General features: G+C 49.1%; 1 protein-coding gene across 3 annotated transcripts in view; it reads left to right on the forward strand.

The window, feature by feature from the left end:
• Positions 1 to 14,141, forward strand: part of LOC128814544 (ligand of Numb protein X 2-like) — a 28,987-nt gene extending 14,846 nt beyond the window's left edge. The window contains exons 3-11 of one of the 3 annotated variants that reach the window (XM_053990474.1): positions 284 to 510; positions 1,820 to 2,016; positions 3,227 to 3,592; positions 5,534 to 5,713; positions 6,715 to 6,889; positions 7,060 to 7,270; positions 10,987 to 11,145; positions 12,041 to 12,205; positions 13,019 to 14,141. In XM_053990474.1, coding sequence (XP_053846449.1) covers positions 284 to 510; positions 1,820 to 2,016; positions 3,227 to 3,592; positions 5,534 to 5,713; positions 6,715 to 6,889; positions 7,060 to 7,270; positions 10,987 to 11,145; positions 12,041 to 12,176 — 1,651 coding nt within the window. In that variant the 3' untranslated portion in view covers positions 12,177 to 12,205; positions 13,019 to 14,141. Of the gene's footprint in view, positions 1 to 283; positions 511 to 1,819; positions 2,017 to 3,226; positions 3,593 to 5,533; positions 5,714 to 6,714; positions 6,890 to 7,059; positions 7,271 to 10,986; positions 11,146 to 12,040 lie in introns of all 3 variants that reach the window. The other 2 variants (XM_053990475.1, XM_053990476.1) reach the window with 2 other exon arrangements.
• The last annotated feature ends 861 nt before the right edge of the window (positions 14,142 to 15,002 follow it).

Below are 15,002 nucleotides of genomic sequence, written 5' to 3' on the forward strand. Positions count from 1 at the left end.
CCAGGTAAATATTTAGCAAAGGAGACTCCTGTTTCTATTATGTTCTTATTTTTCAAATAATTTGCTTAATAGTTTCAAAAGTGGTGAAATAACAGGCCTGCACTTAAGCTGATACTTGTATAAGTAGAAACTGAAGGTCAGATGAGAATCATCTGAGAAACCAACACTGCGCTGGTGAGATCTGGAACCAGCTTCTTCCCACAGGTTTGTCAGAGCTTTCATGTGCTGGGTCACCTGCCTAGGCAGAGACAGTCACTGACAGTCCCTGCCAATCTCTCTCCAGGTGTCCTGGGTTTAAGAAATACAAATCTGAGCTCCAGCGGAAAAGGAATCCCATTTCGAAAGGGAAGGAAGAGCCTCCTGCCAAGGGGGAGGCAAACACGCCCAAGGATCCAGAGCTCCCAAGTGGAGGCTCCTCACTTGTGGCAGAAAGCTCTGGAGCTGCTGTGGTGTCACTGGGGACTGCAGAGCCTGGACTGGTTAATCCAGCTTTTGAGGAGACTGAAGAAGGTGAGAGTTTGGTACAGAAGTGGAACTATGTATTTACCTTTCATGATATACAAATGACGCAATTATCTCAGAAAATTCAATTTTTAAGTGCCCGCAGCACTGTCAGACATCCTTAATACTACTCAGCCATTAGTAGTCATCAGAGGCATCCCTTCCTTCAGCAGAAGGGAGATGCATTCATGTGCATCAGGGGTGGCAGAGTCTGCTCACAGGCACAAAACTGTACAAAACCATTTGGAGGAACTCTGCGAGATTGCAGTGAGTATTTGCAGTATTCTGTGGAGAAACAAAGGCAGTCCCTGTCAATGTGAACGTGGAGCACTTAAAGCCCTTGCAGAAGCCAGATAATTAGTAACTAGGAAGTGTTTCAGGTTCTTGTTAATCTTGTTAGGAAAGTTAAATATACAGTCAGTTTCCTGGAGTGGTCAGTACCTCCCTCCTGGTGTTTTTCTAGCATAAGTTAGGTTTTGATTAACAGGCAGCTCTGGAAGCCTTGCAGATCAAATCACCATCTCCACTTCAGTGTAGCAGCGCTTGTTTCAGCTTGGTAGGAGGCAGCAGTGTGGAAAGCTCAGTGCCTTGTCTCAAAGTTAGGCTCAACTTCCAGCCCCTGTGCCTGGGACAGAGGTAACTCACAGGTCAGTTCAGTTCCCTGTTGGCTTTTTCCCAAAGCACACCTGGAGCAGGTTTTGCATCCCTGGTGTGACACCTGCCCTTCACCCTGCCAGCAGTGCTGGGCCTGCCTGAGTGTCCCTGTGCTGGGAGATACCAGCCCACTTGCTAACAACAACTTTCATCTTCAAAGTGCAGCCTTGCTTAATCTCCACTATGCTGTGAAACAGCCAAACATTCCTCCTGTTTTACAGAGGGGATGGGAAAAGGGGAGCAAAGGAAATTAGAGGAAGGAAGTTGCAGAGCAGTAATTACAGCTGGGTAGTCCCTTTCCCTCATGGGCATCATGGAAACTGGAATTTGTTACGTGCATGCTTCTAGCAGGCCAGCTATCACAGGAGAAAAATAAATCTCTAAATATAGCCAAACCATACTGAATGCCTTTTAATAAATCCCAAGCAACAACAATAAAGAGTTTGAGTTCACCAAAAGCTAGGAGAAAATGGGGAAAATTCTGGAGAAACTCTAAACAAACAGAGGGGTCTAAAGCTTTTTATGTGACCTTAGGTATCCTGATAGCTGCTTTCCCTCCACATGCTCCAGTGAACACAACCTGCCAGGGGTTTGAATCTTGGGGTGCTGTAAAAAGGAAAATTCTGTTAATGTATTGTTTTTTCTCTTCAATTTTCACAACCAGACCTTCCTCAGAGAACCAGTCTTGTGGCTGAAACTACCACCATCGAAATCCACCGGGAAGATCCGGAGGAAGAGCTGGGGATGAGGATAGTTGGGGGTAAGGACACCCCCCTGGGGAACATCGTTGTTCAGGAAGTGCTGCGGGACTCTGTGATTGCTGCTGATGGAAGAATTGCTCCTGGAGACCACATCCTTGAGGTAGGGAAACCCCCCTGGGAGCCCCATTGCTTCCCTTGACTGGGGCAGGAGAGTGCCTGGAAAAACTGGGAAATCTCTGCAGCTGAGGGTTTTAGAGCACTGATCAGATCTCAGTGTCAGCAGCATAGGGTGTCTGCTGGGGCTCAGGAACGCTTTTGGCATTCCTTCCAGTCAGACTCATATTTCTCTTGCATATTTGACAGCTTTTTGAAATGTAGGCCGTTTTGGATAAAGTAAAAGATTCCCACCTGATAAATTTCACACAGCAGCCCCATTTCTCTGCTCTAGTTAGGAAGTCTCATAATTGCTTGCTCCACTGTGTTGCTTAAGCTGCATATTCTCCATGGGCAGGTCCAGGGTGAGAGCTGCTGACTGGCAGTGAGTATCAGCTCCAAAAAGTGAGTAAATGCAGAGCTCCAGCCCCCGCCTGACCCACAGCCAGGGCACTGCCCGCACTGGCAGGGCTGTGTGGCCCTGGGTGACTGAGGTGACACCTTGTACACATGGTGACAACTGTTAGCACCTCCAGCCACAGCTGCCCAATCATCTGCCAAGCCATAAATCCTTATTGTCCCATGGGATTGGGCATCAGGAAGGACTGGGAGCCCCCACACAAGTGGCTGATGAGATCTCCAAGTTGGTTTCTCAGGCAGACCAATGGAGTGACTCCTATTTGGATTGTCCATGTCTCAGTCTCAGCAAATAGGACAGGTCCCACACTTAGGAGCCCTATTAACATCCTAAAAGACTGCACAGAATCTAATGTGGCAACAGGCAAAGCAAAATGTTGTCTTCTCAGTCTCCCTGGTAAAAGCATAATTAGATGGATGATTCCAGAAGCTTGTAAACTATGGCCCACTCAAAAGTGGAGATTTGGGTCATTTGGGGTCTTCTCCAAGCCTGTGCTGACTGCTGGAAATTAAGGAAAATCAGATCTGCATTTACATGGCATGGAAGGAATGTCTGAACATTTTTAGGTTTGTTAGCTGTGTGGGTTGTCCTGTCTTGTCCCTGTCCTCAGTTACTCACCAACTACAGTCTAATTCCATCAGCTTTCTTCATTCTTTTTTAGAAAACTTTGCTCCCTAATGTGCATCAGAGATTGCACAGGGAGTTTTCCATCCTGCTCCAGCCTGGCCATGCCCCACACTGTGGACAGTGCCTAATTAATGTGGGCTCTGATTAGTGAGTGCTTTGTTTGTCTTTGTAGGTGAATGGCGTCAACATCAGCAGTGTGACTCACTGCCAGGCTGTCTCCTTCCTGCGCCACCCAGGCCCTGTTCTCCACCTCATGGTCCTGCAGGAGAAGGGCTTTTCCAACAAGACTGCACAGCAGGATTCCACTTCCACAACCCGGGAAGTGATCCATGTCACCTTGGTGAAGAGAGACCGATCCGAGCCCTTGGGAATCAAACTGATCAGGAAGACTGACGAGGCAGGGATTTTTATTCTGGATCTCTTAGAGGGAGGCTTGGCAGCCAAGAATGGGAAGCTGAGTCGGAATGACAGAGTCCTTTCAATAAATGGCCAGGATTTGAGGCAAGGAACTCCTGAGGCTGCTGCCCAGATAATCCAGGTGAGTTCAGACATGGAGAGGCTGTGTGGAAATGGCTGCGAGTTGCTGGTGGCAGGACTCCTGTTATGAGCCAGGGCTAACAGAACACATCAGGGCAAGCTGCATTCCCCCAAATCTCTGTCATGGAAAGTGACTCCCCTCTGGACGTGTGGGAAGCACCACTTCCAAATGAAGATAAACACCAAGAGTGGGAATCCGTGGTGAGTCAGCCCTGACAGATCTGAGGGGAAGCAGTGGCTCATGGCACAGGAGTTCATCTGAGGAGATTGCAGCTCCTGTGTGGTGTTTGCAGCCTCTCAGCCTTGCAGAGGGAATGTTGGGATGCACTGTGTGGATTCATGCAGCAGACAGGGAGGGATCAGAGCAACCTCTTGTGTGTCCAACAGTCACACTGAAGGTGCTGGCTGGGAGATGGGATGGGCTGGCAGCACAGAACCGATGCCTTTGGATTGGTTTGAGGCCCTTTCTCCCCATTTTACCTGTATTTGTGAAGAGAGACTGGAGAATGATGTGGGGCACCTTCAGGCTAAAAGCATTCCAAGATACTGAATGGGTAGAAGGGGGGTGGTCTTTCCCTGTGGAATGTGCTCCTGTTGCAGCATGCCATACATTTTGGTGGAAGGAGTGGGCAAGGAATTCTAGTTAAAAGATTAAGGATTGCTGCATGTGCAGCAGATATCACACAGATCAGTTTAAATTCTTTATCTCCCCAGGCGAGTGCCTCCAATTTGTGTTTTTATCTACAGATCCTGACACAATGCACCTCATCCCATTCTGTTTATATCCCAGAAAGGATGTGAGGTCAGCAGGAGGGAGAGCCAGTTCTCTTCAGTTATCAGAGGAGTGCAGTGCCATGGGAGAAAGAGCAGAGTTCCAGCACTGAGGTCCTTTTTCATGTTGTGCTTCCGTTCTGTGGCCTCTTAGAATTTGTTTGCATCCCACAAGTGCTGCTGCATTCTTGTTGCAATGTGCACACACAACTCCCATGTGAGAAACTCTTTTGATCCCACTGGAACCAGCAACCAAAGTCTCAGAACTGGCTTCATAAGGTTTGGGGGTTGGATCTCTTTGGAAGTGACATTTATGTAAAACTGTGACAGTTTTCCAAACATGATCTGTTCCTCTGAGGGCTAATTGAAATCCTTGCTTAAATGTGACTTAAAGAGTCCCTCTTCCAAGGCCAGGGAATTCACTCTGGCACCAGGGAAGCAGGGTCCTGTGGCAAGCAACTGGAGTGAGAGCAGCAACTGCATTTCTGCCATGCAGGGCAGGAAACGCCCCGAGTGAGCGCTTGGGCCTGCCCCCAGTGAGTCCCTCACAATAAGGTTCTGTCAGGTGATCTGAAGGAACAAACTCAATGAGGGCAGCAGGAACAATGGAAGCACTTCCCCTGCAGCCCTGCCAAGGCCACACAAGCAGCTGGTGAAGTGTTTAACCAGAGGTATCTGGGGAAAAAATGTGGATGGGAGATGGTGAACAATAGATGAACAGAGCTGGGAGGGAAAGAGATTTAACAACTTCCCATGCAGTGAAAGCATCCAGTGCTTGTCGTGGTCACTGTGGGTGGATCAGCCAGGGGTCCAGCTCAGTTCACTCTGTAGCACAACACAAGATGCTATTTTGGTTGGTTGTACCGAAGTGCAGGAATTAATCATCCCTTTGCACCTTCTCTTCTTTGACATTTGTAGGGGAGGGAGGCACGAGTGAAGCCTGCCTCTACTCCCGTTCCTTCTGACTCATGTTTGCTAATTCCCTTTTTCTTTTTCCAGTCATATTCTCTGGCTCATCACAAAAGACTTTGCATCACACCGGGGACCTGTTGGAGAACCTCTGTAGGAACTGATGCCAGCCCTTCTCTCTTCCCAAGGCAATGAGGGCTGTCCCTCATTTCTAACCCATTTTTCTGTCTTTTTAATTTCCACTCCTTGTTCCTTTGGGCAGACCACAGAATCCAGAGTGAACTTTGTGATCCTGAGGCAGTCTGGGGTGCAGCTGGGGGAGCCCGTGGAGGATGGCAGCACCTCCAACAGCAGCAGCAGCAGCAGCAACGGGGGCAGCCCAGTGCACCACCGGAGGCGACCAGAGCAGAGCCACTACAGACGAAAATCCAACTACCAGAAGGTGGGGCTGGGAAATGAGGCCAAGGTGCTGCTTATTCCTGGTTTAGCAAATGCATTGTGTTGTTCTGTGATGGTGTTTTATCACAGAAGGCTGATCAGCAGTTCTACTTTGCTTGGGCAGGTTTGTGGCTTTTGGTACTGAAGAAAGGGAAAAAGGTGACAAAATTTCTTCAGTGTTGATAACAGGGCTGGTGCTTAATCATTTAGTGTCTGGAAAGGGCAATAAGAAATTTGCCATCCATGAGATATTTTGGGATTTGCTTCTTGACATCCATCAAGGCCCACACACTGAGGGTGTTGCAGTGACACCCAGTTGAGCTGGTGTGGAGCCAGAGGCCTTTATGGTCCAGGAGAAGAATCCCCAGGTGGCCCCGTGGTGCTGCTGTGACTGCACTGAGGGTCTGCCACCCCTTTGTGGGACACAACAAACAGCAGGAGCAAGAGGACAATCCCCAGTGTGCTGAACCCAGAGAGATAATCTGTGTGTAGAACTTGCAGCTGAGTGACAAACTTGCTGCAGCTGCTCAGAGTGGTGTGCTTCAGTGTCCCTGGAGCTCAGGGAGTTGCTGTCCTGTGTGGCCAGAGAGTTGTTCCTGCATTTAAATCCCTGAGTAGCATTTACACCCTGTTGTACAGCCTGTGCTCTAATGTGTGCCTTCACTGCAACCTAAACATTCAATCAGGGAGAGCTTCATTGCTTGGCATGAGCAGCCTTGATATGAGCTCATAGCTTGTTCCTCAGTGCAAAATTCCCCTCCTCAGAGGGAGCATCTCCCTGCATCTAATGGATTTGGGATCATTAGGACAGCACTGAGGGTTCACCTTAGAAATGCTGCTCTGTGTTCCCACCCACAGCAAGGACATGGGAAGCTGACTTTGCCCTCCAGCAATGTTGCTGGAATGCTCTGGAAGAAGGAGACAAATGTTGTTGTATTCCAGAGCTGGGCTTCTTCTGTTAAATGCATTAATGAAGCTGCATTTTGTGCTGTCATTGCTTTGTAGGATTTGCCTCAGGGATATGTAAGTCATGAGAAGACAGTTGCAATAAAAAAGGAGCCAAAGGAATCTTTGGGAATCACAATTGGAGGTGGAAGGGATAACAAAAACAAGCTCCCTATCTATGTGACAAGCGTACAGCCCATTGGATGCCTCTTCAGGGATGGCAGAATCAAGAGAGGTAAGGGAGGCTCTCAGACCCTTTATCCTTTAGGAACTGTGGGGTATTTTCAGTGGAAGCTGGACTTGGACACTAAGAGAGGCTGGAAACAGGGTTCCCATGACCCCTTGAGGCTGAAATGGGCTCCGTAGCCAAAGGTCTGTAATAATCCCATTTTATTTCACCAACAGGGGATGTGCTTTTGAGCATAAATGGCATCGATTTGACTCATCTGAACTACTATGAAGCTGTCTCAGCTCTGAAATCCAATGCAGCTTCCCACTCAGTTACACTGAAAGCCTTGGAAATCCTCTCCCTGAACTCTCCAGAGCCATCCCTGGACATCAGGGAGCAGGGATTCAGCTGGTCTCCCCTCTGGATCACATGGCTTGGATTGCCCAGGTATGTTTGTCAGGGACTGTTAATTACAGGGTTGACTTTCACTCAAACACTAGAAATTAATTACTTTGTTGATGTACTTGAAAGCATTCCTGGTATTCCTGTTTAGCTGAAAGGCAGTGAAAAGCCTCATCTGCCAATGAGATCATAGAATAATGAGTACATAAGGAAATTCCACTGTTTTTGTGGAGTGACCCATCATTCCCACACTCTTGTTGGACAGTAACCATGCTTTAGAAGCCCTGAAACGCCCTTTTAAAAGTCAATGTTAGATACAGTCCTTGCTAAAGTACTGACTGAAATCTCTCTGTGGCTCTTTCTACATCCCCTAACACAAGCCAAGAGACACCTGGGCTGTCTGGGAGTTTCCAACCTGATCATCTCACTTAGGGGCACACATTCTTTCAGTCTAACTCTTCCTGCCTATTGTAACTGTGTCATCTTCAGCATGAAACAGAAATGATTCTGCACAGTTGAGTTTTCCTGCTGCCAAGCTTTACAGCACAGGTTTTAACAGGTCCAAGGCAAGCTTGATTTTCCCTCTCCTTCCTGAAGAGGTGAACCTCTGGCTCCCTCCCTTCAGTTACATCAAAACATTGTGAAAAGCAGAGTCAGTTGTCATCCCTGCTGACTGCAGGAGCATCGGCAGGTGGAACATAAAGCCAAACCTGCTGTGGGAAGCTTGGATCATTTACAGCCTTGTTCATTGAGACACCTAAAGAAGAACCATTCACAAAGCCTCTGTTGTGTTACTTAGCAGCCTGTAAATGCTCAACAGACCAACCCAAGGAAAAGCAGCTTTTGTATCTCCTGTACTTGGCCTGTGCTCAGCACCTCCTCCCATCTCCCTCTGCTCCCCCAGGCATTGGCCTGGCTGCTTCAGGCAGGTCTGGTGTGAGCTGGCCCTGAGCTGCACCTGGGGAGCCAAACCAGGGCACAAACCCTCGGATGCTGCCTGGTGTTTGTTCCCTGAGCTGCTGCTGCAGTGAACTACAGCAAGGCAAAGCGTGGCTGGGCTTCTTTTCTTCCTTTCCCAACATTTCTGGCTGTCGGGTGATTTGCAGCTTCCCCATGCTCTGCTGCAGGGATTGGAGTCTTCTCTGCTCCTGGACCTCCTGCCTTCATTTCAGGAGTGTCCTGACATCACCTCATTTAATGCATTGCTGGAAATTCCTTTGCTGCTGGTGTTGATGTTCCCCCTTCTTTTGACTTCTGAAGCAAGAAATGATTCCAGATTCCTTTTACTCCAAACTGAATTCTGGCCTTGGAATGTGTCTGCAGTTCTGGCTGTGAGGGTTGGTAGGAGGCACACAGCAAGGTCATTTCACTTTGAGATCTGACAGAATCTTCCTCCTGTTTCCAGCACTAAAAAGGGCTGCAATTCCTGTGTTTCCTCCCTCCTTTTCCCATCTGCTCCCAGTGAGACCTGGTGGCCACTGGCTGGTCACCCATAGAACCCGTGTTTGTCACCTGGGCATGTTCAGGGTGCCTCTGGCACTTCAGGCTGGCTCAGGGAGTGCCATCACCTGCTGTGGTGTGGTTCCCATTGCAGAGAGCTCCTGACCCACCCAAACTGGTTTCCTTTGCACAGGACCAAACCCCCAGTGCTGCAGGGGAATGTCCATTGCACTGTGGCCCTGGCAGACCCTGTGTGCACCACACTGACACAGGAAACCCCCAGAAACGTGCCCAAACTGGACCCAGCACCAGCTGTTCCACTGGGATCTGCTCCTGTTGGCTGCCCTGGCCTCACTGTGTTGATATGTCCTCCAAGGTGAAAGCTCAAAGCTAATTGCATGTCCAGTTTTGGGTTTGTTCAGCTTTTTTTTCCTCAGTTATTCCTCTGCTCCAGCAAAAATATCCCTTTCTTTTTAGAGGAATGTATTTCTTTCTAGTTTGAACCTAGACTCGATGCTGAAAGGTGTGAGTTGAAGTGAGTGCTCAGGGCTAGGGAAGTGAATTTGATCCTTGCAACACTTGAGCCCCCAGTGTTTCATTGAGGCCTTGATTTTTGTACCTGTGATTTCTGTTTCTGTCAAACAGAAACTTTTGATTTCTTCCTAGCATTGTGTTAAATGCACACCACTGATAGTATAAAATACCATCTCAAAAGCTGGTTTGGACTGGGCCCATGTTCTAATCCAACACGCCCTGGATCCCAAAGGTACCAGAAACAAAAGTTTAGATTGATTATCTTTTCTAAAACCTTTGTTTCTTGTAAACACAGTGCACTGTGTGGCTCGTGGAGAAGTCTTGGGGGTGGAAAAGCAGTTTTCCTGCCTCCCTCTTCCCTGGGGTTTATCTGACTCCAGTCTGACTCTTCCCACAAGAACCATGTGGAGCTCCCAGTCCCGGCCCCGCTGTAGCTCCATCAGGGACCAGGAACTGCCAGCTCAGCAGCGTGCTTGGCACCATAAAGCCTGCACCTCGACCTTCCCTAAACTCTCCAGTTCTTTTCCCACAGTCATTTTTGATTGTGGTAAGTTAAAGTTTCTTTTCCTAGAACCCCTTTTTAATATGGAAAACGGATTCCTAGTAAACAGCCCTTTCCAGCTCCTGGACAACGTGCCTGATGTTTTTATTTATGTTCTGTGCTGACGTAGCCCTTGCCACTGTTGCTCCTGGGGCTGTTCATTTGCAGAAGCTGCCACAGCTATGGCTCAGAGCTGTGTTTTTGCACTTGTGTGGTACCGGTGGAAGGAAACCATGGAGTAGTCAGTAAGCTGAGCTGGGTCTCCTGGTGTTTATGTGTGAAAAACTCCTGCAAAAGTAAATTACAGTAAATTTGAAAGTAGATAATTGGATCTTTCTCCTGGTGAGAAGTTAACTGGGAAGTCTTTTGAAATCTGAAACTCCTCGGCAAACTGCTCAAGCAAAGCCCTTGAGGCAAAAACGTTCATTAGGAAAAGTTTAGCTGCTGGAATAGCTCAGCGGGGTGATGATGAGCAGCAGTTTCACAGCTCCGCGGTGCCAGGATATAACATGAGCTGGAGCCCGACTGGGAGCTAGGGCACACGAGAGTTCCTGCCACACCTCGCGTGTCACACCTCCCGTGTCACGGGGCTCTGTGCCACCAGCTCGGGCAGTGCTGCTGGCACTTCAGTCACAGTCCCCAGGCTCCCTGAGGACACAAACCTCAGTGGCCGGCATCCAGAACCAGGGAGCTCTCACCAAGGAGCCCAATATCAGAACTGGACATCCTGGATCCTGCAGGAAAGCCCTTCCCTGCTCTGATCTGGCAGCTGCTGCACCTGACATTTGCTGCCAGTGATGCCGAAAGCCTTCCTTGTACCAGTGCAGTGCACAGAGGGGATAAAAACCCTCTACTCTCATTAATTGCATGGCTGTAGCTGCTGCTCACTGTTAATTTGGGTTTGTCACTGGTGCTGTGGGTGTTCATTAGCAGAATTCATGAAGTTATTCGGAGTTTTGCGGGTCCCAAGCCCCTTTAGGTGGTGATTTCCACCTTTAGGTGGGGTTTTCCAAACCCCTTTAGGTGGTGATTTTAGGAGGTGATTTCCTCTTAATTCTTAAAGCAATACTCAGAAAAGATTTCTAAAGGACTGGCATCATCCCATTTGAATTAACCCCCTGACACGCCTTGCAAAGTAGTGTCTCGAATCCTAAAAAACAGGAAAATGAGGCTGTGCTTTCTATGGGGAAAAACATACATTCCTGGTCAGGCAATTTTCCTCATAACTTCTCTTTTTTTGACACAGCTACCTTCACTTCTGTCAAGATATTGTCCTTACTAAAGGAAACCTGGAAAGCTGGGGCTTCAGCATCGTGGGAGGCTTTGAAGAGAGCAAAGGAAACCAACCCTTCTTCATCAAAACCATTGTGCCCGGGACTCCCGCATTCCGGGACAGGAAACTCAAGTAGGTGTGAGGTACCCGGGGATTCATCACCACCACGAAGGCTGGGGGGGTTTTCCCAGACTCTGACCCTTGGAAGGAGCTCAGCTCCAAGTTAATGACTCGGGCTTGCACTCGTTTGAAAGTTAATACCGTTGCCAAACTTGTAACAAAGAAGGACTGCCTTAAGCAGTGCTTTGGTTTCTCCATAAAGGTGCAAGGAAAATGAATTTGCAGCCCTTTAAAACCTAACTGTGAAGGGTTTAACTGAGTAATTAGGTAAAAGTAGAAAGGGAATGTTTGAGATGAATCTTGGAGGTTCCAGACTATAAAACTTCTTGGATTAGGAAAAGTATCCCAACACCAGCAACAAAAGCCCTCCTGTGCAGGAACTTCAACTCCAGCTTTGCTGAGGTGGTTCTTGGTGAGAGATCCCAATGAGAGGAGCAGGGTGGGGCTGCAGGACCCCACAGGCATCTCTGGGGTGCTGAGCTGGCTCCTGGGCACCAGGGGCTGCCACAGACAGAGGGAGGGGACACAGCAGGGTGCAGGGAGCTGGGCTCTGCTCCCAGAGCTGCAGGGGAGTGCTGGGACAGGGCTGTGGGGGCTCAGCCCCTTGCACCCCTCAGAAGGGGCTGGGTGTGCCAGAGAGGGGCAGGTCCCTCCCACAGCTCTGATGGTGGCAGTGCAGCTCAGTGCCTGGAGCTGCAGGACTGACCTGGGCCATCAATGTTTCACCAGCACAACTCCTCCCCTGCTGCCTGAGCCTACTGCTGCCACCCAAGCACCAGCAGTGTTCTGCTTTTCCCTTCCTCTCTTACGGGAAAAAGTTCTTTCAAGGAGGAGTTGATGGTTTGGCTCAGGGTGACCTGAGGGTTAATAATGAACTCAGTCCTGACCAGATCCTTTCTTTGGGCAGGTGTGGAGATGAAATCGTGGCAGTGAATGGAGTGCCAGCAACAGGAATGAGCAACTCGGAATTAATCCCAATGCTGAAGGAGCAGAGGAACAAAGTCACCCTGACCGTGGTGTCCTGGCCAGGGAGCCTGGTGTGACAGCTCCAGCAATCCCCCAACACTTCCAGGTACCCATCAGCATCTGGGCACCACCCAGGCCACACCTGGCAGGGAAACAGGGACTGCACTCCTGCTCCTGGTGCATTGCCATGGAAGACTCCTTGCTTCCTTTTTATGGAAAACATTTTACCAACAAATCTGGATGTTGAATTCAAAGTAAGGGTTAATCCAACAGCTGTTGGAGCTTCCCAGGCTCATTAAAGCTCCTTAGGATTGGTGGTGCACAGAAAGCTTTTCCCAGTGTTTCTCCACAACCTGCCCTGGAGGCTGCTGAGGCTTGCCTTGATCTTAGGGCTCTGCTTTCCATTGAGTATTTGAACAGGTTAAAAGAGAGGCTTTTAGAAGCAGCTACCAAATCTGTAAGGATGGGGACCCAATTTAGGCACTTCTGTCTACCAGGATTTCCCAGTCCTCATTTTCAGGTGTCAGTAACCCAAGGGCTGTGTTAAAACATGAAAACCCCATGGTAACTCAGAGCTGCTGGGGCAGCCTGGTGGAGCTGTTACCTGTATGAGGGTCCTGGCACAAATACCAGTTTAGGATCCTGCCAACTCCACTGATTTATTGCAAAGGGACAATTTCAACAGCTCAAAGAACCACTCTCAAAGGTATCAGCAAGAGGGGTTTCATTGAAATATGACGTTGCAAAATGTGACTTTACCAAAGGTCAAGGGTAAGGTTCACTTAACTGCACACAAGTTTCCCTGTTTTTAGGATTGATAAAAGCAGCTTTTTCCCCAGAAGGAAGGTGAGGAAGGGAATGGGCTGGTATCAGACACCCCTGGCCCAGCCTGATGCCTGTCTTATTTTTATGTTTCCAGTGATGAAGGGCAGAGTTCAGGCAGGGGCAGAAGCAGAGATTTCTCCTGCAGTTCTGTCCACGTCCCTCTTGCAGCTGAAGCAAAATATCAACTTATGGGATGAGGGGAAGCTCAGAGGAACCTTGGCTACAGGAAAAGTCACCTCCAGAAGGAGACTGTGCCCAGCCTGGCTTCAGTTCAAACCCACTGTGCAGTTAAAATTTACAATTAAAGAACTGAAGTGCAGGCAGGGTGGTTTGACCTCTGACACTGTGAAAGTTCCGACTTGCAAACTCCACCTGAAGCAATTCCCTTTTTTAGCAGCAACAGCAGTAGAAATGATGGGTTTTTCTCAAACCAGGTTTCACTGAGAGATCTTTCCTCCTGTGCTGCCTCTGCTGCACCTTTTGCAGGACCAGCTTTGTAAGAGTCCAAGGAGTCTGTCCCCTGTCCAAATGCTGCCTGAAATGAATGTTTTAATTCCTTGTAGCAACCCTGCAGGAAGGAGCCCAGGCCTGGCTGAAACTTTTCCTGGACTGGCAATTTGTCATTTGCTGTCCTCAGGCATTGTTTACACACAGTGACTTCACCTCCTGTGCTGGGAGCTGTGGGCAGGGCCTGTCCCAGAGCCCAGGACACAGCAGGAACCTCAGCTCCATCCTCCCAGCAGCCTTGGCTGGGCTGAGGAACACCTCTGGGGACTCTGACAGCACAGCTGGGGCTACCTGGGCTCCAGGGCTGCTTTCCTGTTCTACTGGGCAATGCTGAGCGCAAAATAATCCACAAAGAAAACTCATCATTGACCTCGCTGGGACACAAAAACATGAAGCAATTTTTTATCTCTTTCCAATCAATGTGCAGAATATCTGTGCCTGGAACAGTAAATATTGATGTGGACAGAGGAGGGTGATTCTCACTGCCTGCCCCAAAGGTGGGGAGAGGGCAGGAGGGAAGAGCTGTGCAGCTGCTGGGCTGGCAGTGGAGGGAGGAGGAGGCTGCAGAACCATTTTTACTCCATCTCCTTTCAAGGTGCCTTCAACTTCACCAAAATGTCCTCATAATTTAAATTTTGTTCCCAAATCAGCTTGTTAATAGATGTTGAATTTGTTTTGATGCCTTTATAAATTATTGTCATATTGCTGAAAAATAAGCATTAGAGGTGTGGTTTTTAGCCTTTCTTTCCATGTAGCAGCTAATGCCCCCAGAACAGGTCACCTCAGCAAGACTGCTCCAAAATGTGACCCTGTGGCAGGAAACAGTCTTTGCTTCTCCCAGGAAAGGAGCTGGACTATCCTGAAATACACTGTGGCTGGAAAAATCCCTCAACAACAGTAAACCCCACATCCCAACACCAGTAAACCTGGAGCAGCTTCCTGATGCCAAGAACAGATTATTTCCAACACCCCACCTTTACATTCCCTTGATAGTAAAGGCAAACATTTTACCTCTATTTAATGAGAAGAAATCAATTTAAAACTACTTACCTCAAATTCACAGCTGCTCCTGGCCCCAAAAGCCTGCCCCCATTTGTGAATATTCTGTGACCTGGGTCCAGCTCATTCAAATAACACAGGAGGAGGTGCAGCCCTGACTGAATCCATGCTGGATTCCCTATTCCCAGTCCCACAGCACCACCCAGGGTGCAGGGATGCAGCCTGGATGTGATCACCATTAACTGTGCAGGTCAGGGAGTGGGTGTGGAACAGCCCTGGCCACCCCTGCAGAGGCACCAGGGCCACCTGAGCGTGCAAAGGTGGGAGAAATGTCCTGGTTTGGGGCCAGCCCCCACTCACCTGGGTGCAGCACTCCAGTGGAGCACTGTTCCTGATTCAGGCAGGGAAAGGCAGCTCAGAGGGGGCTGGGGGCACTGCCAGGCCTCCTCTGCCACTGGCTGCCCCAGTAAGGCCAGAGCTCTTGTGCTGGAAAAGCCAGCACGTCTCATCCTCACCAAATGCAGGCTCCCGAGGGAGGCTGGGCAAGGCTTTGGGCCCCTCTTCCCTGGCAC

The sequence above is a fragment of the Vidua macroura genome, chromosome 14 (genome assembly GCF_024509145.1).
Source record: "Vidua macroura isolate BioBank_ID:100142 chromosome 14, ASM2450914v1, whole genome shotgun sequence".
In the NCBI taxonomy this organism is placed as follows: Eukaryota; Metazoa; Chordata; class Aves; order Passeriformes; family Viduidae; genus Vidua; species Vidua macroura.